Source organism: Solanum stenotomum, chromosome 12, assembly GCF_019186545.1.
Source record: "Solanum stenotomum isolate F172 chromosome 12, ASM1918654v1, whole genome shotgun sequence".
NCBI classification, from domain to species: Eukaryota; Viridiplantae; Streptophyta; class Magnoliopsida; order Solanales; family Solanaceae; genus Solanum; species Solanum stenotomum.
This window is the reverse complement of record NC_064293.1, coordinates 9892361-9920281: the sequence shown is the minus strand read 5'-3', so window position 1 is coordinate 9920281 and position 27921 is coordinate 9892361. Positions and strand designations below refer to the sequence as shown.

The following is a 27921-nucleotide window of genomic DNA, read 5'->3' as shown; positions in this document are numbered from 1 at the left end:
TATCATTTGATTCATATTTGATCTATGCTTTGATGAAGTAAGACATGGTGGGACGCTTAATCTTAAAGAACCATACAATGCTTCATTGTTGATTAAAAGCTAACTCGATAGGTTCTTAAAAGGAACCCCCGAGGGTATTTTACCATACAATTTGTTGACATAAACATTGAAATACTTGAGGGAACTTTCTCCCTAGACATAGGAATAGTTTCCAATATATTATTATGAGAAAAGTCTAGAAAATTCAAACCTACCATGTTTCTATTGAGTCAGGTATAGATCTTTGCAATTTATTCTCTCAAAGAAAGGTGCCTAAAATTTGCAATCCTCCCATTTCTCTAGGAATTCTATTTGATAATTGATTCATTGATAGATCCATTTGTGTCACAACCTTTAGATTTCCTATTTCAGAAGGTAAAGAACCAACTATGTTGTTTGATGATAAGTCAAGAACCACTAAATATTTAATATTTCTAAGCTTGTAGTTATATTGTAACTCAAATTTATTGGAACCCATATGTATCTATATAAGGGAAGTGACATTCCCTAAACAATTTGGAAGATATCCTATAATTTGATTTTGACCCAAGTTAATTAATATCACCCAAATGCCGCAATTTACAAATATTATCTCTAGTAAATCCTTTAAGTTTGTCGTCACTCAAGTTGAAGCGTTGAAGCTTTTGCAAGTCGCCGATTGTTCTTGGAATTGATCCAACCAAGTTGTTTCTGGAAAGATCGAGGTCTAATAAGCTGCTTAAGTTTCCAACTTTATTTAGAACTCGGTCTTTGATCTTGCAATTATGTGTGTAACAATGTAAGAGATGTGGAAAGGTTTCCTGAACTTTGAGAAAATGTTCATCCATGTCATTCGTTAAAATTTTGGCTCATCTATGCCATTTTCGTTTTAGAAAAGGCTCATTTATGGGTTAACTGTAAACTTATTTGATTTCGCAAAACTATTTTGTCCACGTGGTGAACGATGATTCACCCACGTCATTAATTTTATTTTATTTTAAAACTAAAATCAGCCAAATTTCTAAAAACTCATTTGAATTCTTTTTTTTTTAAAACAAATTATAATCCCACATGAAATAATCATATTTTTATTGTGCAAGTTTTCAATTTGGGTGTTTTTTTTTAAAAAAAAAAAATCAAATGTGTTTTTTGAAGTTTTCCTGTTTTTTTTTTTTGTAAAAAAATGAGGTTGTTGAATCATCATTCACCATGTAGACAGAGTGACGTGGTTTATCAAAATCAGATGGGTTATTCGCTAATTCATAATGGCATAGATGAACCTTTACTTCAGCGAAAATGACATAGATGAGTCAAACTTCTAGTGGATGACATATATGAGCTTTTCTCAAAATTCAGTTGTCATATTTGATTCTTTTCCTTATATTTTATTTACACTTCCTCAATGACATTCTACAAAAATGTATAAAATGAACAAGCATGCGATCTAATGTAATTTTTCAATTTCCTTTAACATTATATCAAAAAAATTTCTTATGTCAAGGGAATTCAATAATTTATATTTATTTTTTGAGAAAAAAAATCATTTGTTCCCTAGTTTGTCTAATTTTACTTCAAAGGGACTGATCAACTGATCCCCCTCGGCCCCCTTTAGCTCCGTCTCTCTCATACTCTCTATTGTATTTGATTGTCACTAATGAAATATTTATAATTTGAAATTTATTTAAATGAATAAAAAAATAATTAATTTTATAAGAGCTTTTAAAGTAGTTACTCCCTTTGGTCCATATTACATGTAGTCTAAACAAAATGAATGATTTTTTACTTAATCAAGTAGGTATCAAATTCTCATATTTTTAATAGGTACCATTATTTATCAAACACCTCTTTTACTTTCTAGGGGTTAATGATTTTTTAAGGTGTACACCAGAATATATGGATAAAAAAAAGAGTATTTAAGACATTAATAATAACATTAAATATTGATAAAATTCAAAGATGACAATGTTCAAATCAGGAGGAAGATGAAACAACATCAATGGCACAACCCAAGGGCCAAGCTGCTCCAACAATATAATTCTTGTATTTAATTTTATGCACCATTTGATCTCTTGTTTGGGATGCAGGTCTATCAATTTTAGGTAAAAGAAGACACGTTAAAAATCATGACCTAAGTCTCACGCCTCAAAAGTTAGCTATTTGAGGTAGAAGAACCCACATTTATTGAAGTTTCATGCCATCTCCATTCCACTAACATGGAACACACGGGATCATAACAATCACCCCCACTTGAATACAAACTACCTCATAGGTCATGATTGAGCCTAGTTGATCACAACTAACACCCTTTTCAAGTCCAAACCATCACTCAGAGCGTTGGCCTCGTGGGATGAACTCTGATACCATGTAACAATTTTAGACCTAAATCACACCTCAAAGCCCTAGCTACCACATACACTAGCTCCCCATTCATTCAATGTGGGACACACAAGATCATAACAAAACATCAATTGTCAATTCAAAATTAATTAATAATTAACTTACCAAATCCATCAACAAGCAAAGTGTACTCATATACCAAGTCCATGCATATAAAAGGTATGTTTCTCTCATCAATGTTAGGAAATACAGATTTTATGTCTTTCACTTTGGTGTTGCAAACAAACTTTGCAGCATATAGGTATTGTATTGGTTTAGCTCTTCCAGAGGGCTTTTTGGAGTCAATTATACCAACCTGTACAAATGCACAATTAATAAAGATACAATCTTATTTTTTGAAAAAGAAATTAACAAATTAGACAATATTGTTGGTACCATAGCTGCATAGTCATAGAAGAAAGAAGAAGCATAGAGATTCTTGAATCCTTGTCCACCTCCACCTCCACCATTCCAAATCCCACCAAATGTACACTTTTTATGCTTGCATGGTGTCTTAATTTTGAGGGCAAAGTGTTCCGAGACACAGAACAAAGCTCACCACCAATGAAGCGTACTTGTTTGAATTCTTTCGATACTATTTCTACTTCTCCTAGTTTTGATCTCTCCAACTTGTTTGAGAAAGACAAAAGTTGTTGGTCGCATTCTAGATTCATGATACAAAAGTCTTTGTCCAGTATCGTCTCAAGGCTAGAGGAAGTTGCTTTCATGGTGAGTTTTAAGGTAAACTATCTGAATTGTATGACAATATCCTTTTTAAAGCTTAAGATGTTAGGGTAAACACATTTTATTTACTTGATTATTCTTCAGCATGTCCCCTCATTCACGTATTTATTGTTCCAAGGGTTGAAAAGTGGAAAAATTTGTGGGGGTGAAATTTCACTTGAAAAGAAAATTGAAGGGGCTAATTAGTAACATTTTTCTATTTTTAATTGGTTGATTCATAAAATCTTGAAGAATGGAGGCTGATTTTCTTCTTCATTAGAGTATTAATTTGAACTCATTTAGAATAGATATATTTGCATGAAAAGAAAGTAAAATGATAATGCAAAGTAACCCTTTACTTTATTTATCCTCAGGTAAGCATAAGAACAATGATAAAGTTATCTCTATGGGCATATAGGTTATGAATAGTCGTGGAATTAGTCATTTATATTTACGCCGTGTAAGTTATCTTCATTACAACCCATGGGTGTGACCCTTTTCCGTATCCTATGTGAATGTAAGATACTTCGTGCACTACCCCTTAATTATCATATAGGTTTTATTATATAACCTTTTTTGTCATTAATCTTTTGTTTGTAGTCTTGAAGTTATATGTCTGTTAACTCGTTAGAAATTCCTGATAGTGTTCCCCTCATCCCATGTAAAACATTTATATTACTTGTCTATTTGAAATCGTGTTGTTAAATCCTCTAAGTCTCTAACTATTTTTAAAACCAATATAAAGATTTTCAAGAGAATCAATTTCGTTGTAGTTATTTAATTTATATTTGTAGGAAATTCGGGCCCACCCATAAGAGGTGCTTTGAGGCTCATTCTGATAACTAGTTAGCCCTAATAATTTCTATTTAAAAACAAATATGATGTGTTATTAAAATGAGAGAAAAATACCACATATAAAAAGAATATAGCAATCCTACACATTATTCCCTCCTCAATCAATTAGGGTTTAGGCTGCGGTATAGGGGTTGCTACTACATATTTGACAACCACCCTCGAGTAGTAAAATTCAACTGCGGTTCATCCCACTCTTCCGCTTCCGCTATGACAAGAACAAGTAAGTTCTCTGGATTATGTATGTCATCTAATTTGATTTAGATTAATGATGATATGTAATCTTACAATACTTTAACAAGTTCACCATTTTACAGATTAATATAAAGACGAAATAGTGAGATGTGTTGAAATTGTAGACTTTGAGAATAGAGATTTCATTAATTCCCAAGCGTCTATGCACAACCAATCATAGAGGTATTTATGCATAAAACAAACACCACTAAAAAGATGGATTTAGTTGTGAACTTCGTCTCTAATTTGTTGCTATTTCGCTTGTAGCTAACAAAAATCTATTGCTAATTTGTTGCTAAATAGGATTAGCGAAAGATTTTGTTGCTCAGCTATAAAACAAATTGTCGCTAAATCCTGTGTTTTTAGTAGTGAAATGCCTGACTATGAAATATACATTTAGGGAAGTAAAATATAATATGTATAATGCTGGAAACTAAATCAGATAAGAATCTACCTAATTGGATATATGTCACATGGAACAAGCTCAAGGTTTCATTGGTCAACTTTTCCTTGATGAAGTGTCGATCAATTTTAATATATTTTGTTTGCTCATATTGTTTTGCATTATGGGCTATTGTACTAAACTGATGGAAGCCTTGTTATCATAGTACAAAGATAATATATCATCTTCGTATAATTCCAGTTTTTCTAGTAGCTTTTGTATCCACATAAGTTCACAAACATCTTGAGCCATAACTCTATACTCTACTTCAACACTTGATCCAGCAACTACACTTCGCTTCCTGCTTCTCCAAATGACTAAGTTCCCTCCCACGAATGTGCAATAACATGTTGTACACCTCTTATCATCTAGAGATCCAACCCAATCAACATTTGAAAAAGTTTTTATACGGAGGTGACTATCTTTGGCGAAAAAAGACCTTTTCCAAGAGTAGATTTTAAATACCGCAGAATTAAAAGAACAACTTGCATATGAGAATCACGAGGATCATGCATGAACTGACTTACTATGCTAACTCCTTATGCTATATCAAGTTTAGTCTGTGAAATATAAATGAGTGTTCCAACCAATCACTGATAATTTTGTCTATCAACCGACTCTTTTATCCCTGCTTGCAGCGTTTGGTTGCTCTCACTTGATGATCCTGCTAGCCTACAACTCAACATACAATTCTCTTCTAGAAAATCTAGAATATATTTCCCCTTAAGATTCTTTTTCCTAATGTAGACACTTGAATTCACTTAAAATAGTGGAGCTTCCCTAGATCCTTGATATCAAATTCCTGAACCCAGAGCTTTATTAGTTGAACCTTTTTTTTTTTGCCATCATCTGCCATTACTATGTGATCAACATAAACTATAAGAAGAGTGATCTTACCCTAGTGATATCTTATAAAGAGAGTATGATTAATATTGCTTTGTTGATCATAGATTTGCTATATATATCTAACCATGTTCTGAGAGACTGTTTTAGCCCGTATCAGGCTTTATTCAATCTACACACCTTTTCTTGACTCTTTTTCCTTATCAAATTCAGGAGTAATCTCCATATAAACTTCTTCTTCCAAGTCACCATGTAAGAATGACTTTTTTACTTCAAACTATTGCAATTCACAATCAAGATTGACTGCACAAAATAACTCCAAATCTCTCTTGATAATCAATTTAATACGTTTAAGTGAATCCCTTATCTACGAGGCTGACCTTGAACCTTTCAATCGAACCATTAGCCTTATGTTTCACTATGAATACCAACTTGCAGCCGGCCAATTTCTTTTGTGGTTAAGAAACGACTAATTCCCAAGTCTTATTTTTGCTAGAGCCTTGACTGCACAAGATAACTCCAAATCTCTCTTGATAAACCATTTAATATGTTTAAGTGAGTCCCTTATCTACAAGGTTGACCTTGAACCTTTCAATCGAACCATTCTCTTTATGTTTCACTATGACTACCAACTTGCAGCCGACCAATTTCTTTTCTAGTGAAGGAATGCCTAATTCACAAGTCTTATTTTTGCTAGAGACTTCATTTCTTTAAGCATATCTTATTTCCACTTAGGATATTTGAAAGCTTCCCTCCAATCCTGTGGAATAGACACAGAGAAAATGGACAAGGCAAAAGCTCTACAAGATGGACACAAGGTGTCACACGACACAAATATAGAAATAGGATGTTTGGTACAAAATCTGACTCCTTTTCTTTGAGAAATAGGCTTATCTTAATCAATTGGTGTCAAACTCGATATCTTCTTGCATGATGGAATCATGCAAGAACCTAATGGAAAAATGCAGGATAGTTTCTTGGACCGTAGATCCTTCTTATTTCATGGAACTTATTTTCCAGCAATTAACAAAGATACACTAGATACCAAAAGTTTCAGAGAACGCAAAAATACTCACACAATTTATTTACAACCATGTTATTGTTCTGAAGTTTTTGAGAAACGTTTGTCCCGATGAACTTGTAAACTCTTAAAGATAGGGTAAATATTTACCCTTTTTTATCTCTAGAAAACATTGTGTCATAGAACCACTTAATTAGGATGCCTTATTCTTCTGATTGGCGTACCCCAATCCTCTCTTCTACAAGTGAGAAACGAAAGTAAGAAATGGTTAATTAAATAGAAGCCAAGATTAAGGTACGCCAATTAGAGGACTGAAACCGCCTAATTAAGTGTTCTTTATAGGATATAATATTTCATACAGACAAAAACTGCACAATTGACGTTATCTTTGAATACTTTACAAGCTCATTGGGAAAAGCATCTCTTAGAAGCTTTAGGACTGTAGCATGTCTCTAAATAAATTGTACCAATGTTTTTGCCTTCTTCAAAACTTCTGGTATCCAATCTATCTATGTTAATATATGTAACATAAGTTCAATGTGATGCGAATCATCTAAATTCCAAAAAAATATTTTGTATTTTTCCATTGGTTTCATGCCTACTTTTATCATGTAGTTAGATATCGAGAATGCAACTATTAGGACCACAGTTTGAATTGTTTATTTAGATATACCCCTTTTCGTTGAGCAATATGTATATTTGAACCAGACAATGTTTTGTTTCTCCTTGAACATATCATAAAATAGGGTTTATCCAAATGTCCAATAGTCTCCCCAACAACACATCCAAACACATTTTAATATTCGTGTGCATACCAAAGGTTAGAGGTTAAAAAAGTGGCACTCGGTACTAGTTCAACTGCAAATATGACCTTAGAGGGGGAGACCACTATAGGAGGTGGACAAGGTGTCATGGGACACAAAGTTAGAAATAGGATGTTTGATAAAAGATCTGACTCCTTTTCTTTAAGAAATACGAATATCTTATTCAGTGAAATAGGTATATCTAAATCATGAGTTTAAACTGTGGTCGAATTAAAGTCAAATTCAATATATTTCGGCATGATGGAATCATGCAAGAAACTAACAGAAAAATACATGATAGTTTCTTGGACCATAGATCCTTATAATTGCATAGAACTTATTTTACAGATAGTAACAAAGATAGACTAGATACCAAAAGTTTGGGAGAATACAAAGTTACTCGCACAATTTATTTACAAACATGTTACTGTCCTGAAGCTTTTAAGAAACGTTTGTTCGGATGAACTTGTAAAGTCTTCAAATATAAGGTAAATCTTGCCCTTTTTGTCTCTAGAAAACGTTGTATCATAGAACCACTTAAGTAGAATGTTTTCATTCTTTTGATTGGCATACCTCAATCTTGTTTTCTACAAGTGAGGGTAAAAAATGGTTAATTAAGTAGAATTCAAGATTGAGGTACTCCAATTAGAGGACTGAAACCACCTAATTAAGTGTTCTCTCTAGTATATAATATTTTATCTATACAAAAACTGCACAATTGACGTTATCTTGGAAGACTTTACAAGCTCATTGAAACAAGCATCTCTGAGAAGCTTTAGGACTGTAGCATGTATGTAAATAAATTGAACCAATGCTTTTGCCTTCTTCAAAACTTCCGGTATCCAATATATTTATGTTAATTTATGTAACATAAGTTCAACGCGACAGGAACCATCTGCATTCCAACAAATAGTTTTGTGTTTTTTCATTTTTTTTCTGCCTACTTTTATCATGTAGTTAGATATCGAGTATGCAACTATTAGGACCACAATTTCAATTGCTTATCTAGATATACCTCTTTTCATTGAGAAATATGTATATTTGAACCATAAAATGCTTTGTTTCTCCTTGAACATATCATCAAATCATGTTTATCCAAATGCCCAATAGTCTCCCTAAACAACACATCCAAACACATTTTAATAATCATGTACATACCAAAGGTTAGAGGTTAAAAAAGTGGCACTCGGTACTAGTTTAACTGCAAATATGACCTTAGAGGGGGAGACCACTATAGGAGGGGGACAAGGTGTCATGGGACACAAAGTTAGAAATAGGATGTTTGATAAAAGATCTGACTCCTTTTATTTAAGCATTATGAATATCTTAATCAGTGAAATAGGTATATCTAAATCATGTGTGGTCGAATTAATGTCAAACTCAATATCTTTCGGCATGAGGGAATCATGCAAGAAACTAATGGAAAAAATGCATGATAGTTTCTTGGATCGTATTTCCTTATAATTGCATAGAACCTATTTTACAGCAATTAACAAAGAGAGACTAGATACCGAATGTTTGGGAGAATACAAAATTACTCGTACAATTTATTTACAATCATGTTATTGTCTTCAAGCTTTTGAGAAAAAATTTGCCCTTTTTGTCACTAGAAAACATTGTATCATATAACCACTTAATTGGGATGTTTTATTTTCTTTTGATTGGAGTACCCCATTCTTGTTTTCTACAAGTAAGGGTCAAAAATGATTAATTAAGTAGAATTCAAGATTGAGGTACACCAATTAGAGGACTAAAACCGCCTAATTAAGTGTTCATTCTAGTATATAATATTTTATTGATACAAAAACTGCACAATTGACGGTATCTTGGAAGACTTTACAAGCTCATTGGAACAAGCATCTCTTAGACGCTTTAGGACTGTAGCATGTCTGTAAATAAATTGTACCAATGTTTTTGCCTTCTTCAAAACTTATGATATCCAATCTATCTATGTTAATTTCTGTAACATAAGTTCAATGCGATGGGAATCATTTGCATTCCAATTTTTTTTTTGTGTTTTTCCATTGGTTTCTTGCCTACTTTTATTATGTAGTTAGATATCGAGTATACAACTATTAGGACCACAGTTTCAATTGCTTATTTAGATATACCCATTTTCGTTGAGCAATATGAATATTTAAACCAGACAATGCTTTGTTTCTCCTTGAGCATATCATCAAATTAGGTTTATCCAAATGACCAATAGTCTCCCCAAACAACTCATCCAAAACACATTTTAATAATCATGTACATATTAAAGGTTAGTGGTTAAATAAATGGAATTCAGTACTAGTTCAACTGCAAATATGACCTTAGAGGGGGAGACCACTATAGGAGAGGGACAAGGTGACATGGGACACAAAGTTAGAAATAGGATGTTTGACAAAAGATCTGACCCCTTTTCTTTAAGCAATAAGAATATCTTTATAAGTGAAATAAGTATATCTAAATCATGAGTTTAAACTGTGGTCGAATTAATGTCAAACTCCATGTCTTCTGGCATGATGGAATCATACAAGAAACTAATGGAATAATGCATGATAGTTTCTTGGACCGTAGATCCTCATAATTGCATATAACTTATTTTATAGCAATTAATAAAGATAGACTAGATACCAAAAGTTTGGGAGAATACAAAATTACTCGCACAATTTATTTACAATCATGTTACTGTCCTGAGGCTTTTAAGAAAAGTTTGTCCGGATGAACTTGTAAAGTCTTCAAAGATAAGGTAAATTTTACCCTTTTTGTCTCTAGAAAACGTTGTATCTTAGAACCACTTTATTAGGATTTATTTTTTCTTTTGATTGGCGTAGCTTATTCTTGTTTTCTACAAATGAGGGTAAAAAATAGTTAATTAAGTAGAATTCAAGATTGAGGTATACCAATTAGAGGACTGAAACCGCCTAATTAAGTGTTCTTTCTAGTATATAATATTTTATCGATATGAAAACTACATAATTGACGTTATCTTGGTAGACTTTACAAGCTCATTTGAACAAACATCTCTTAGAAGCTTTAGGACTGTAGAATATCTGTAAATAAATTGTACAAATGTTTTTGCCTTCTTCAAAATTTTTGGTATCCAATATATCTATGTTAATTTCTGTAACATAAGTTCAATGCGATAGGAATCATCTGCATTCCAAAGAATTATTTTGTGTTTTTCCATTGGTTTCTTGCCTACTTTTATCACGTAGTTAGATATCGAGTATGCAACTATTAGGACCACAGTTTCAATTGCTTATTTAAGTATACCCATTTTCGTTGAGCAATATGTTAATTTGAACCAAGCAATGCTTTGTTTCTCCTTGAACATATCATCAAATCAGGTTTATCCAAATGCCCAATAGTCTCCCCAAACAACACATCCAAACACATTTTAATAATCATGTACATACCAAAGGTTAGAGGTTAAAAAAGTGGCACTCGGTACTAGTTTAACTGCAAATATGACCTTAGAGGGGGAGACCACTATAGGAGGGGGACAAGGTGTCATGGGACACAAAGTTAGAAATAGGATGTTTGATAAAAGATCTGACTCCTTTTCTTTAAGAAATAGGAATATAATAATCAATGAAATTGGTATATCTAAATCATGTGTGGTAGAATTAATGTCAAACTCAATATCTTTCGGCATGATGGAATCATGCAAGAAACTAATGGAAAAAATCCATGATAGTTTCTTGGACCGTATTTCCTTATAATTGCATAGAACTAATTTTACAGCAATTAACAAAGATAGACTACATACCAAAAGTTTGGGAGACTACAAAATTACTCGTACAATTTATTTACAATCATGTTACTGTCCTGAAGCTTTTATGAAACGTTTGTCCGGATGAACTTGTAAAGTCTTCAAAGCTAAGGTAATTTTTTCCCTTTTTGTCTCTAGAAAACATTGTATCATAGAACCACTTAATTAGGATGTGTTTTTATATTTTGATTGGCGTATCCCAATCTTGTTTTCTCCAAGTGAGGGTCAAAAATTGTTAATTAAGTAGAATTCATGATTGAGGTACACCAATTAGAGGACTGAAAAAGCCTAATTAAGTGTTCATTCTAGTATATAATATTTTATTGTACAAAAACTGTACAATTGACGTTATCTTGTAATACTTTACAAGCTCATTGGAACAAGCATCTCTTAGAAGCTTTAGGACTATAGCATGTCTGTAAATTAATTGTACCAATGTTTTTGCCTTCTTCAAAACTTCTGGTATCCAATCTATCGATGTTAATTTTTGTAACATAAGTTCAATGCGATGGGAATCATCTGCAATTCCAAAAAAATATTTTGTGTTTTTCCATTGGTTTCTTGCTTACTTTTATCATGTAGTTAGATATCGAGTATGTAACTATTAGGACCATAGTTTGAATTGCTTATTTAGATATACCCATTTTCGTTGAGCAATATGTATATTTAAACTAGACAATGCTTTGTTTCTCCTTGAACATATCATCAAATCAGGTTTATCCAAATGCCCAATAGTCTCCCCAAATAACACATCCAAACACATTTTAATTATCATGTACATATCAAAAGTTAGAGATTAAAAAAGTGGCTCTCGGTACTAGTTTAACTACAAATATGACCTTAGAGGAGGAGACCACTATAAGAGGGGGGACAAGGTGTCATGGGATACAAAGTTAGATAACGGATGTTTGATAAAAGATCTGACTCCTTTTCTGTCACACCCCGAGCCTACACCTTGGGTGGGACTGGCACTCGAGAACCATTGTTGGCCCCAAGAGAACTCTTGTCCTGACTTACTTACTCAGCGAAAGACTTAAACATAAGAAATAGTCTCATATAAGGAACTTATGAAATAAACTTAGAATGTCTTTAAAGAAAACATTCAAACTAGCCAAGATGCCTATTCAAGTATCATAGCAAAACATCTGAAATACAAGACTAAAGAACATATATCTAATTGTCTAACTATCTATGAAACCTATAATAACTGAGATGGATGTCGGGACAAGACCCAAGACATCCTAATGAACTAACTACTGAAAGCAATAAAAAAGGATCTTCCGGAAGCAAGGAGGATCACCAACAACTCTGGAGCTCAACTAGAATCAACAATGCGTTGAATGTTGATCCTGATTACATGTATCTGCAACATTAAAAAATGCAGGCCAAATGGCATCAGTAAATTGAATGTACGAGTATACGAGGGGAATTCTAAAACAAGACATACGCTTGAAAGGAACTGAAAGAACTGACCTGGCTCAACTCAACTCACATTAACTGAACTCATTTCAATATCAAGCAGTAATGTAAATGCAATATAAAGAATACCTTATAAAATATGGATATCAACTCTGTGTATTTAGAAATACCATAATAATTGTATGTATGCAAAGATACAATATAAAGTCTGAAATGTATATAAAAATACAAAATACTTATGTAGGCTGGGAGTTGTCCGAACTCTCCCCCAAATCAATGCTCAATAATACTCCCAAAATATATTACTAGGTTTTATGTTTAAAAACATACTTCTTTCTATGATTTAAGATAATTGCTCAAAAACTTAGCTCAAGAGCTATCTTGGAAATCAAAGTTTCCTCTCTTGCTTAATTATGAAAGCATTTACTCTTTTCTGAAAACTAGCTCAAAGGCTCTTTGGAAATCAAGGTTTCTTTTTCTTGTTTAAATGTGAAAACATTTTACTCTTTGGGAATACATAGTCCGGATATACTCTTTTGAAGAAATGAACTTCAATCCTTACTCCTTGTTCTTTACTCAACTTGAACTTTAAGTCTTAAAACAAAGTTAAAACGTTTGAAAAAGACTTTTGGAAAACTCTAAGAACTTCTCTTGACTTGACTCTTAACTTTCTTTGAATTTAATTATGGATTCAAGGCTCATGATCTCATATTATTGATGATTTCATGATGTTTAGACATACCTTAGAGTGTAGGAGTCAACTAAGAAACATAGGTACGCTTCAAGGGAACTAGTACAGAAAGAATGTGAAAGAAGTAAAAGACCTGGCGTCCCTGGCGCTCTGAGTGGCACGGGGCGCCAGGAGAAAAACTTTAGAGCCTAACTTGGGGCGCACTGGCTGGCGCGGCACCCCAGAGGTCAAACTGCAAATGCCTCCTTGGGGCGCGTTGGCTGGCGTGGCGCCCCACCCCCATTCCCCAGATTTTGACGAATTTCCTTGGTCGTTTTTTAAGTCTAAACTCAATTGGGTCTTTCCCCAAACACTTAGATTCGACTACATAACCAAAATATGCAAGAATCTACCCAAAACAACATCTAATTTCAGGAATTAAACTCAAGAACTCCTCAACAACTTCCACAATCAAGAACCCAATAGAAACTTCAAACAAATCCATCAGAACTCAATTTCAATGCTTTCAAGAACATAATTTCGCTGAATAAATCATGACTGGCGTGTGGGTGAACTAACCCAACTCTATGTGATCTCACATACCTCGTAGGGATTACCCCTTGACGAAATCCACAAGCAATTCTTCAAGAACTTGACTATTTCCTTCCTTCTCCTTCTCTTTTCTCCTCTTCTTTTCTCTTCTCTCAAAACCCTAACTTGTTTTTCAAAAGCGTAAACTGAATCCAATCAGTTTAGTCCCCAACTAAATTACCAAAAATGAAACTAATTAGTTGGGCGGTGAAAAGACCATACTGCCCTTATAAAATCCGGTTTTGACTTTCCTTATCTAGACAACCCAACTTCAAATGGACATATCTCACTCATACGAACTCAGAATTCAGTAAACTCGGAGGATTTGGAAAGAAAATTCAAAGATCTTTCCTACTGTATCTTTTAGCACCCCTAACACATCCTGAGTTAGGAGTTATAGTCGTTTGAAGTTGACCCAAAACTCATACTTAAACTTAATTTTGTCAAATTTCCAGATTTTCATTCTTTCCAAAAATGACTCTTTCTAATTCTAACTCTTTCTAGTTACGGGATGTTACATTTTCATTAAGCAATAGAAATATCTTAATCAGTGAAATAAGTATATCTAAATCATGAGTTTAAATTGTGGTCGAATCAATGTCAAACTCAATATCTTCCGGCATGATGGAATCATGCAAGAAACTAATGGAAAAATGCATGATAATTTCTTGAACCGTAGATCCTTACAATTGCATAGAACTTATTTTACAGCAATTAAAAAAAGATAGACTAGATACCAAAAGTTTAGGAGAATACAAAATTACTCGCACAATCTATTTACAATCATGTTACTGTCCTGAAGGTTTTAAGAAACGTTTGTCCGGATGAACTTGTAAAGTCTTCAAAGATAAGGTAAATTTTTCCCTTTTTGTCTCAAGAAAACATTGTATCATAGAACCACTTAATTAGGATTTTTTTTTTCTTTTGATTGGTGTACCCCAATCTTGTTTTCTAAAAGTGAGGGTAAAAAATGGTTAATTAAGTAGAATTCAAGATTGAGATACACCAATTAGAGGACAAAAACCGCCTAATTAAGTGTTCTTTCTAGTATAAAATATTTTATCGATACAAAAACTGCACAATTGACGTTATCTTGGAAGACTTTACAAGCTCATTGGAACAAGCATCTCTTAAAAGCTTTAGGACTGTAGCATGTCTGTAAATAAATTGTACCAATGTTTTTGCCTTCTTCAAAATTTCTGGTATCTAATCTACGATGTTAATTTCTGTAACATAAGTTCAATGCGGTGGGAATCATCTGCATTCCAAAATATTATTTTGTGTTTTTCCATTTCTTTCTTTCCTACTTTTATCATGTTGTTAGACATCGAGTATGCCAATATAAGGACCACATTTTCAATTGCTTATTTAGATATACCCCTTTTTCGTTAGGCAATATGTATATTTGATTCAGACAATGCTTTGTTTCTCCTTGAACATATCATCAAATTAGGTTTATCCAAATACCCAATAGTCTCCTAAAAAAAACATCCAAACACATTTTAATATTCATGTACATTCCAAAGGTTAGAGGTTAAAAAAGTGGCACTCGGTACTAGTTCAACTGCAAATATGACCTTAGAGGGGGAGACCACTACAGGAGGGTGACAAGGGGTCATGAGACACAAAGTTCGAAATAGGATGTTTGATAAAAGATCTGACTCCTTTTCTTTAAGCAATATGAATATCTTAATCAATGAAATAGGTATATCTAAATAATGAGTTTAAAATGTGGTTGAATTAATGTCAGACTCAAAATCTTTCGGCATGATGGAATCATGCTAGAAACTAATGGAAAAATGCATGATAATTTCTTGGACCGTAGATCCTTATAATTGCATAGAACTTTTTTACAACAATTAACAAAGATAGACTAGATACCAAAAGTTTGGGAGAATACAAAATTATTTGCACAATTTATTTACAATCATGTTACTGTCCTAATGCTTTTAATAAACGTTTGTCCAGATTAACTTGTAAAGTCTTCAAAGATAAGGTAAAGTTTGTCCCATTTGTCTGTAGAAAACATTGTATCGTAGAACCACTTAATTATGATTTTTTTTTATTGGCGTACCCCATTCTTGTTTTCTACAAGTGAGGGTCAAAAATGGTTAATTAAGTAGAATTCAAGATTGAAGTACCCCAATTTGAGGACTGAAACCGCCTAATTAAGTGTTCATTTTAGTATATAATATTTTACCGATACAACAACTGCACAATTGACGTTATCTTGGAAGAATTTACAAGTTCATTGGAACAAGTATCTCTTAGAAGCTTTAGGACTGTAGCATGTCTGTAATTAAATTGTACCAATGTTTTTGCCTTCTTCAAAACTTCTGGTATCCGATCTATCTATGTTAATTTCTGTAACATAAGCTCAATGCGATGGGAATCATCTACATTCCAAAAAATTATTTTGTATTTTTCCATTGGTTTCTTGCCTACTTTTATCATGTAGTTAGATATCGTGTATGCAACTATTAGGACCACAGTTTCAATTGCTTTTTTAGATATACCCCTTTAATAAAAGATCTGACTCATTTTCTTTAAGAAATAGGAATATCGTAATCAGTGAAATAAGTATATCTAAATCATGAGTTTAAATTGTGGTTGAATTAATATCAAACTCAATTACTTTCGGCATGATGGAATCATGCAAGAAACTAATGGAAAAAATCCATGATAGTTTCTTCGACTCTAAATCCTTATAATTGCATAGAGCTTATTTTACAGCAATTAACAAAGATAGACTAGATACTAAAAGTTTGGGAGAATACAAAATTACTCGCACAATTTATTTACAATCATGTTACTATCCTGAAGCTTTTAAGAAACGTTTGTCCGGATGAACTTGTAAAGTGTTCAAAGATATGGTAATTTTTGCCCTTTTTGTTTCTAGAAAACATTGTTTCATAGTACCACTTAATTAGGATGTTTTTTTTTCTTCGGATTGGCGTACCCCAATCTTGTTTTCTACAAGTGCGGGTCAAAAATGGTTAATTAAGTAGAATTCAAGATTGAGGTACACCAATTAGAGGACTGAAACTGCCTAATTAAATGTTCATTCTAGTATATAATATTTTATCGATACAAAAATTGCACAATTGATGTTGTCTTGAAAGTCTTTGCAAGCTCATTGGAAAAAGTATCTCATAGAAGCTTTTGGATTGTAACTATACATAAATTGTACCAATGTTTTTGCCTTCTTCAAAACTTCGGGTATCCAATCTATCTATGTTAATTTATGTAACATAAGTACAATGCGATGGGAATCATCTGCATTCCAAAAAATTATTTTGTGTTTTTCCATTGATTTCTTGCCTAGTTTTATCATGTAGTTAGATATTGAGTATGCAACTATTAGTACCACAGTTTCAATTTCTTATTTGGATATACCCCTTTTCGTTGAGCAATATGTATATTTCAACCAGACAATGCGTTGTTTCTCCTTGAACATATCATCAAATCAGGTTTATCCAAATTCCCTATATAGTCTCCCCAAACAACACATCCAAACACATTTTAATATTCATGTACATTCCAAAGGTTAGAGGTTAAAAAGTGGCACGCGGTACTAGTTCAACTGCAAATATGACCTTAGAGGGGGAGACCACTATAGGAAGGGGACAAGGTGTCATGGGACACAAAGTTAGAAATTGGATGTTTGATAAAAGATCTGACTTCCTTTCTTTAAAAATAGTAATATCTTATAGGTATATCTAAATCATGAGTTCAAACAGTGGTCAAATTAATGTCAAACTCAATATTTTTCGGCATGATGGAATCATGCAAGAAACTTATGGAAAAATGCATAATTTCTTGAACTGTAGATCTTTATAATTGTATAGAAATTATTTTACAGCAATTAAAAAAGATAGACTAGATACCAAAAGTGTGGGAGAATACAAAATTACTCGCACAATTTATTTACAATCATTTTACTGTCGTGAAGCTTTTAAGAAATGTTTGTGCAGATGAACTTGTAAAGTCCTCAGAGATAAGGTAAATTTTCCCCTTTTTTTCTCTACAAAACATTGTATCATAGAACCACTTATTTGCGATGTGTTTTTTATTTTGAATGGTGTACCCCAATCTTGTTTTCTACAAGTGAGGGTCAAAAATGGTTAATTAAGTACGATTCAAGATTGAGGTACGCCAATTAGAGGAATGAAACCGCCTAATTTAGTGTTCATTCTAGTATATAATATTTTATCGATACAAAAATTGCACAATTGACGTTATATTGGAAGACTTTACAAGTTCATTGGAACAAGCATCTCTTAGAAGCTTCAGGACTATAGCATGTCAGTAAATAAATTGTACAAATGTTTTTGCCTTCTTTAAAATTTCTGGTATCCAATATATCTATGTTAATTTCTGTAACATAAGTTCAATGCGATAGGAATCATCTGCATTCCAAAGAATTATTTTGTGTTTTTCCATTGGTTTCTTGCCTACTTTTATCATGTAGTTAGATATCGAGTATGCAACTATTAAGACCACAGTTTCAATTGCTTATTTAAGTATACCCCTTTTCATTGAGCAATATGTTAATTTGAACCAAGCAATGCTTTGTTTCTCCTTGAACATATCATCAAATCAGGTTTATCCAAATGCCCAACAGTCTCCCCAAACAAAACATCCTAACACATTTTAATTTTCATGTACATACCAAAGGTTAGAGGTTTAAAAAGTGGCACTCAGTACTAGTTCAACTGCAAATATGACCTTAGAGGGGGAGACCACTATAGGAGGGGGGACAAGGTGTCATGGGACACAAAGTTAGAAATAGGATGTTTGATAAAAGATTTGACTCCTTTCCTTTAAGCAATACGAATATCTTAACCAGTGAAATAGGTATATATAAATCATGAGTTTAAACTATGGTCGAATTAATGTCAAATTCAATATCTTCCGGCATGATGGAATCATGCAAGAAACTAATGAAAAAATGCATGATTTCTTGGACCATACATCCTTATAATTGCATAGAACTTATTTCAGAGCAATTAACAAAGATAAACTAGATACCAAAAGTTTGGGAGAATACAAAATTACTCGTACAATTTATTTACAATCATGTTACTGTCGTGAAGCTTTTAAGAAATGTTTGTCCAGATGAACTTGTAAAGTCTTCAAAGATAGGTAATTTTTTTCCTTTTTGTCTCTAGAAAATATTGTATCATAGAACCACTTAATTAGGATGTGTTTATTCTTTTGATTGGCGTACCCCAATCTTGTTTTCTATTAGTGAGGGTCAAAAATGGTTAATTAAGTAGAATTCAAGATTGAGCTACACCAATTAGAGGACTGAAACCGCCTAATTAAGTGTTCTTTCTAGTATATAATATTTTATAGATACAAAAACTGCACAACTGACGTTATCTTGGAAGACTTTACAAGCTCATTGGAAAAAGCACCTCTTAGAAGCTTTAGGACTGTAGCATGTCTGTAAATAAATTTTACCAATGTTTTTGCCTTCTTCCAAACCTCGGGTATCCAATCTATCTAAGTTAATTTATGTAACATTAGTTCAATGCGATGGTAATCATCTGCATTCCAAAAAATTATTTTGTGTTTTTCCATTGGTTTCTTGCCTACTTTTATCATGTAGTTAGATATCGAGTATGCAACTATTAGCACCACAGTTTCAATTGCTTATTTAGATATACCCCTTTCGTTGAGCAATATGTATGTTTGAACCAGACAATGCTCAGGTTTATCCAAATGCCCTATACAGTCTCCCCAAACAACACATCCAAACACATTTTAATATTCATGTTCATATCAAAGGTTAAAGGTTAAAAAAGTGGCACTAAGTACTAGTTCAACTGCAAATATGACCTTTAACCTGGGAGACCACTATAGGAGGGGGACAAGGTATCATGGGACACAAAGTTAGAAATAGGATGTTTGATAAAAGATCTGACTCCTTTTCTTTAAGCAATAGGAATATCTTAATCAGTGATATAGGTATATCTAAATCATGAGTTTAAACTGTGGTCGAATAATGTCAAACTCAATATCTTTTGGCATGATGAAATCATGTAAGAAACTAATGGAAAAATGCATGATAGTTTCTTAAACTGTAGATCCTTATAATTGCATAGAACTTATTTTACAGCAGTAAACAAAGATAGACTAGATACCAAAAGTTTGGGAGAATACAGAACTACTCGCACAATTTATTTACAATCATGTTACTGTCCTTAAGCTTTTAAGAAACGTTTGTCCAGATGAACTTGTAAAGTCTTCAAATATAGAGTAAATTTTGCCCTTTCTGTCTCTGGAAAACATTGTATCATAGAACCACTCTATTAAGATGATTTTTTCTTCTTTTTATTGGCGTACCCCAATCTTGTTTTCTACGAGTGAGGGTCAAAAATGGTTAATTAAGTAGAATTCAATATTGAGGTACGCCAATTAGAGCACTGAAACCGCCTAATTAAGTGTTCTTTCTGGTATATGATATTTTATCGATACAAAAACTGCACAATTGGCGTTATCTTGTAAGATTTTACAAACTCATTGGAACAAGCATCTCTTAGAAACTTCAGGACTGTAGCATGTCTGTAAATAAATTGTACCAATGTTTTTGCCTTCTTCAATCCAATATATCTTCGTTAATTTCTGTAACATAAGTTTCAACTAATGGGAATCATCTGCGTTCCAAAAACTATTTTGTGTTTTCACGTTAGTTCCTTGCCTACTTTTATCATGTAGTTAGATATCGAATAAGCAACTATTTGGACCACAGTTTCAATTGACTATTTAGGTATACCCTTTATGTTGAACAATAGGTATATTTGAACCAAACAATGCTTTGTTTCTCCTTGAACATATATCATCGAATCAGGTTTATCCAAATGCCCAATAGTTTCCCCAAAATAACACATCCAAACACATTTTAATATTCATGTACATACAAAAGGTTAGAGGTTAAAAAGTGGCACTCGGTACTAATTCAACTGAAAATATGGCCTTAGAGGGAGAGACCACTATAGAAGGGGGATAAGGTGTCATGGCACACAAAGTTAGAAATAGGATATTTGATACAAGATCTGACTCCTTTTGTTTACGTAATAGGAATATCTTAATCAAAGTAATAGGTATATCTAAATCATGAGTTTAAATTGTGTTCTAATTAATGTCAAACTCAATATCTTCCGGCATGATGGAATCATGCAAGAAACTAATGGAAAATTGCAGGATTGTTTCTTGGACCATAGTTCCTTCTACCTGCAAAGAAAACTTATTTTACAGAATTAACAAAGATAGACAATATACCAAATGTTTTGGAGAGTGCAAATACACCCGTACAATCTATTTACAACCACGTTATTGTCCTGGATCTTTTAAGAAACGTTTGTCCTGATGAAGTTGTAAAGTCTTCAAAGATAAGGTAATTTTTTCCATTTTTGTCTCTAGAAAACATTGAAATATAGAACCACTTAATTAGGATGTTTTATTCTTCTAATTGGCGTACCTAAATCCCGTCTTTTACAAGTGAGGGTAAAAGAAAGTAAAATATGGTTAATTAAATAGAAGCCAAGATTGAGGTACGCCAATTAGAGGACTGAAGCCGCCTAATTAAGTGTTCTTTCTAGGATATAATATTGTATAGAGACAAAAACTGCACAATTGACGTTATCTTTGAAGACTTTACAAGGTCATTGGGACAAGCATCTCTTAGAAGCTTTAGGACTGTAGCATGTCTGTAAATAAATTATACCAATGATTTTGCCTTCTTCAAAACTTCTAGTATCCAATATATCTTCGTTAATTTCTGTAACATATGTTCCATGCAATGGGAATCATCTGTGTTCCAAAAAACTATTTTATGTTTTTTTATTAGTTTCTTGCCTATTTTTATTATGTAGTTAGATATCGAGTATGCAACTATTTGGACCACAACTTCAATTGCTTATTTAGGTATACCTTTCTTTGAGCAATATGTATATTTGAACCAGACAATGCTTTGTTTCTTCTTGAACATATCATCAAATCAGGTTTATCCAAATGCCTAATAGTTCCCCCAAAACAACACATCCAACCACATTTTAATATTCATGTACATATAAAAGGTCAGAGGTTAAAAAGTGGCACTCAGTACAAGTTCAACTGCAAATATGGCCTTAGAGAGGGAGACCACTTTAGGAGGGGTACAAGGTGGCATGGGACACAAAGTTAGAAATAGGATGTTTGATACAAGATCTGACTCCTTTTCTTTAAGCAATAGGAATTTCTTAATTAGAGCAATATGTATATCTCATGAGTTTAAATTGTGTTCCTATTAATGTCAAACTCAACATCTTCCGGCATGATGAAATCATGCAATAAACTAATGGAAAAATGCAGGATAGTTTCTTGGACCATAGATCCTTCTAATTGCAAAGAACTTATTTTTACAACAATTAACAAAGATAGACTATATACCAAAAGTTTTGGATAATGCAAAAACACTTGCACAATCTATTTACAATCATGTTATTATCCTGAAGCTTTCAAGAAACGTTTGTCCTGATGAACTTGTAAAGTCTTCAAATATAAGGTAATTTTTACCCTTTTTGTCTCTAGAAAACATTGTATCATAGAACCACTTAATTAGAATGTTTTATTCTTCTGATTGGCGTACCTCAATCTTGTCTTCTACAAGTGAGGGTAAAAGAATTTCAAAAATGGTTAATTAAGTAGAAGCCAAGATTGAGATATGCCATTTAGAGAACTGAAATCGACTAATAAAGTGTTCTTTCTGTAATATAATAATTTATAGAGACAAAAATGGCACAATTGACCTTATCTTTGACATAGCATTAGGCTAGAATAATTAGGAAAAGACCCAAAAGCCCATAAGGAAAATAACTGTCGACCCTACTCACGGCCCAACCCACGGTCCGTTGGTCAAACCACGCACTGTCCCGGTTGGTTGTGGATGGGATCAGAGACCACCAATTGTGGACCCCCAACGACGGACCACACCTACGACCCGTGAATCCGTACGACCGTAGGTCCCAATCTTGGCCTCCAATTTTCTCTAAGTCTAGGACTCACCTACGAGACATATTTACGACTTGTGCATTAAATGACGGATCGTCCTAATGAACCGTATAAAAAGTAATGGAACCAATCATTTTTAAAAAATTTGAACTTGCCAAATACACCACCACCTGTGGACCGTTGTCCCTCCTACGGGCCGTAGGTGGCGTCGTCTGTACTGGCACTAGGTCCGTGAAAAATTAAAATTTCCTGCAGTCTTTTCGAATCTGAGATGTTACAAGACACTCCCTTAATTTCCACTATCTTATAAATCTCATCAACAAATTATTTAGGGTCCTCATCAATTTTTGACCCATGGAACCCTACGAGGATTAATGCTAGTAAAGTCTCTCATCATTATCACCGTCGTACCCACATTTGGGTTCACTGGAGTAATGGTCTCACTATTAGCTTGGGCCATCATAGCTTGAGTCGTAACTCTTAAAAGTTTCTTCCCCTATCAGATTAAACACTTTAATTGGAATAGGACATATCTGAGAATGCCTTTGTAGACATAGCCAAAACTTCCAAAACTAATCAGATTACTCTAGCTAAGCAAATTAGTTGCTTCGAGCAATTCATAGTATGAAATTCTTTCTCTTGTTGAGATAGATAATGAATAAGCTTGTTGAGAAGCACTTTTACCTCTTTTGTACCTTATCCATACAAACACAAGGGTATTAGGAACAAATACAAGTGCAATTCAGAGCAAAAGAAAAACTATATCATTTGATTCATATTTGATCTATGCTTTGATGAAGTAAGACATGATGGTTGAAGAACCACACAATGCTTCATTGTTGATTAAAAACTAACTCGATAGGTTCTTGAAAGGAACCACCCGAGGGTATTTTACCATACAATTTGTTGACATAAACATTGAAATACTTGAGGGAAGTTTCTCCCTAGACATGGGAATAGTTTCCAATATATTATTATGAGAAAAGTCTAAAAAATTCAAGCCTACCATATTTCTATTGAGTCAGGTATAGATCCTTGCAATTTATTGTCTCTCAAAGAAAGGTGCCCAAAATTTGCAATCCTCCTATTTCTCTAGGAATTCTATTTGAGAATTGATTCATTGATAGATCCATTTGTGTCACAACCTTTAGATTTCCTATTTCAGGAGGTAAAGAACCAACAATGTTGTTTGAAGATAAGTCAAGAACCACTAAATCTTTAAGATTTTCTAAGTTTGTTGTTATATTGGAACTCAAATTTATTGGAACCCATATGCATCTATATAAGAGAAGTGACATTCCCTAAACAATTTGGAAGAGATCCTATATGTTGATTTTGACCCAAGTTAATATCACCCAAATGCCGCAATTTACAAATATTATCTCTAGTAAATCCTTTAAGTTTGTCGTAACTCAAGTTGAAGCGTTGAAGGTTTTGCAAGTCGCCAATTGTTCTGGGAATCGATCCAACCAAGTTGTTTCCGGAAAGATCGAGGTCTAATAAGTTGTTTAAGTGTCCAACTTTATTTAGAATTCGGCCATTGATCTTGCAATTATGTGTGTAAAACAATGTAAGAGATGTGGAAAGGTTCCCTAAACTTTGAGAAAATGCTCATTCATGTCATTCGTTAAAACTTTGGCTCATCTATGCCGTTTTCGTTTTAGAAAAGGCTCATTTATGGGTTAACTGTAAATTTATTTGATTTTGCAAAACTATTTTGTCCACGTGGTGAACGATGATTCACCCACGTCATTAATTATATTTTGTTTTTAAAATAAAATCAGCCAAATTTCTAAAAACTCATTTGAATTCTTGTTTCTTTAAAAAAAACAAATTATAATCCCACATGAAATACTCATATTTTTATTGTGCAAGTTGACAATTTGGGTGTTTTTTTTAAAAAGAAAAAATCAAATGTAAGTTTTCCTGTTTTTTTTTTTTTCCTTTTTTGTAAAAAAATGAGGTTGTTGAATCATCATTCACCATGCATACAGAGTGACGTGGTTTATCAAAATCAGATGGGTTTTTCGTTAATCCATAATGGCATGGATGAACCTTTTCTCAAGCGAAAATGACATAGATGAGTCAAACTTCTAATGGATGACATCTATGAGCTTTTCTCAAAATTCAATATCATATTTGAGTCTTTTACTTAATCAAGTAGGTATCAAATTGTCATATTTTTAATAGGTACTATTATTTAATCAACGATAATTTAATCAAATCAAACGCCCCTTTTACTTTCTAGGGGTTAATGATCTTTTAAGAGGTACACCAGAATATATGGATCGAAAAAAAGAGTAATTAAGACATTAATTATTGATTAAATTCTAAGATGGCAATGTTTAAATCAGGAGGAAGATGAAACAACATCAATGGCACAACCCAAGGGCCAAGCAGCTCCAACAATATAATTCTTGTATTTAACTTCATCCACCACTGTGATCTCTTGTTTGGGATGCAGGCCTGTCAATTTTAGGTAAAAGAAGAAACGTTAAAAATCATAACCTAAGTTTGATCACGCCTCAAAAGTTAGCTATTTAGGTGGAAGAACCCAAATTTATTCAAGTTTACACACGGGATCATAACAATCACCCCACTTGAATACAACTACCTCATAGGTCATGACTAAGCCCAGTTGATCACGACTAACACCCTTTTCTAGTTCAAACCACCACTCAGAGCATTGGCCCGTGCGATGAATTAACTCTGATACCATGTGTAGGCCTAAATCACACCTCAAAACCCTAGCTACCACATACACTGGCTCCCCATTCATTCAGTGTGGGACACACAAGATCATTACAAAACATCAATTATTGTCAATTCAAAATTAATTAAGAATTAACTTACCAAATCCATCAACAAGCAAAGTGTACTCATATACCAAGTCCATGCATATAAAAGGTATGTTTCTCTCATCAATGTTAGGAAATACTGATTTTATGTCTTTCACTTTGGTGTTGCAAGCAAGCTTTGCAGCATATAGGTATTGTATTGGTTTAGCTCTTCCAGAAGGCTTTTTGGGGTCAATTATACCAACCTGTACAAATGCACAATTAACAAAAAATACAATCCTATTTTTTGAAAAAAAAAATGGTACCAAATTAGACAAGTAAAATAATGTTGGTACCATAACTGCATAGTCATAGAAGAAAGAAGAAGCATAGAGATTCTTGAATCCTTGTCCACCTCCACCATTCCAAATCCCACCAAATGTACACTTTTTATGCTTGCATGGTCCCTTAATTTTGAGTGCTTTTTTAGCTAATGTCCTACATTTCTTCAAGTTTGAACCTTGTTTTGGTGATGATGCTTTGTAAGCCACTCCATTGTAAGTGTAATAACCTTTAATTAACCAAATCATAATTAATAAAAGTTGTACTAACAATTAAGGGATTAGAGAGCACTAATCTTACCATTATAACCTCCCAAAATACATGGACTACTTGATGAGTTTCCAGAAGCTTTGAAAATCTCAGTTCTAGCTGCCAATTGACCATAGTTTAAATAGCTGTTACACATTTTTGATTAATTTGACAGCACATAAAATATTTTTAAAAAAGACTAGTTATAAATATCAATTTACTAGGTTACCTGTGAACATAGATGTCATAATTAGTTCCCAAAAGAGATTTATTAAGGACATATGGCTCTCCATTTGGTACTTTGGGAGCCTTTAAAGCACTTCCTTTTGATATGGCATATGTCATTTGCACTGATCCACCTCCTAGATCAATTGTAGCTACTATTCTTTCATATTTTTTTACCCAAATTTCCTAATAGGTAGTTCAAGGCTACCTGCATTACACAAAAATAAATGAAATTAAAAAATCATGTAATTTTGGTCACCTATATGATATCCCAATTGAATATTCTATATATTGGTTTGCTAACTTAGGTGAGTGGTTTTTTTTTCTTTTCACTACTAGAAATTAAGTTTTTTTCAACCGTGAATCAATAGAAAATTTGTGCTATAGAACATGATGTTTCCATTCCTTTCCCATTAAATCAGCTCACAAAGAAAATGTTTGGTGGAAAACATTTTCAATGAAACATTGAGAAAGTTACTAGTTTTACCTTATGAAACATTTACTTTTCTTTGCTACACCAATTCGATCAAAATATCTGTGAGAATGACCACCAAAAAAAAATTTCAGTAGAGTAATTTTTTAATAGTTGTTATTTACGCAATAAGATCATGGAGGAAGAAGGAAAGGGAACAATAAAATTGAATTTAGATCATCTAAGCGGGATATTCTTACAAGTATCATTAGATAAAAGTGTACCTAGGATTTGAAGGTGTCAGACATGTTGACACTTGTCTAATCCCAACAAGACAAGTCAATCTCAAACCTAACAATACAAAAGAAATGTGGAAAGTAAAACAATAACAACATAAATGCGGAAAACCTAGTCATTCTAGGTACAAACCACTAGTATAATAATATAGAATTTGAAAGATAATACAAGTCTCAATGTCTTTGTCTCCCAAATAGAACAAAACATAAGTAAGGAACAAGAGGGCTCGTCGGGATGACAAGCATCTACCTCTCAAGTATCCACAGAAGATCCTCAGATGAAAATAGAAGAAGAGGAATCACACGGATCCGGGCTCGAAACCTGCACAAGCGTAGAAACAAGGAGTGAGTACCAAACAACATGATACTCAACAAGTAACCTACTAAACAAGGCAAAACTAAGCTAGAATACGAGTACTCCTTTCATCCTAACCGAGCCGCTTCAACTACAACCTAAAATCAGCCCAAGCTAACAGATTTACAAAACACCGTTCACAAGTCTTGGCAATCACAGTCCAACAGTCACTGTTCAATAACCAATAAGTATTAAGTATGTTAATCACAAGTGTCAAGTAGATCAATCACAATTATCATGTAGTTCAATCACAAGTATCAAGTAGATCAATCACAAGTATCAAGTAGATCAATCTCAAGTATCAAGTTCATCAAAACACAATAGTCATACACTTGCCTGAACCATTTCCATCGGCACAATATCACTAGCCGGAGTCATTTCTCATCGGCATTATATAGTATCACTTGCCGAAATCATTTCCCTTAGGCACAATATCACTAGTTGGAACTATTTCCCTTTGGCTTTATATAATGTCACTTGCCGGAACCATTTACTTTCGGTACAAAATCACTAGTCGAA

The 27921-nt window shown here is 33.2% G+C and overlaps 1 protein-coding gene across 1 annotated transcript in view; it reads right to left on the bottom strand.

Annotated features, from left to right (window-relative positions):
• Nucleotides 1-26548, bottom strand: part of LOC125848478 (apyrase-like) — a 44213-nt gene extending 17665 nt beyond the window's left edge. Inside the window, exons 1-5 of the mRNA XM_049528342.1 lie at nt 26344-26548; nt 26166-26260; nt 25880-26094; nt 25600-25789; nt 25132-25212 (exon numbers count right to left, since the gene is read on the bottom strand). Coding sequence (XP_049384299.1) covers nt 25132-25212; nt 25600-25789; nt 25880-26094; nt 26166-26260; nt 26344-26459 — 697 coding nt within the window. The 5' untranslated portion in view covers nt 26460-26548. The remainder of the gene's footprint in view (nt 1-25131; nt 25213-25599; nt 25790-25879; nt 26095-26165; nt 26261-26343) is intronic.
• Between the last annotated feature and the right edge of the window lie 1373 nt (nt 26549-27921).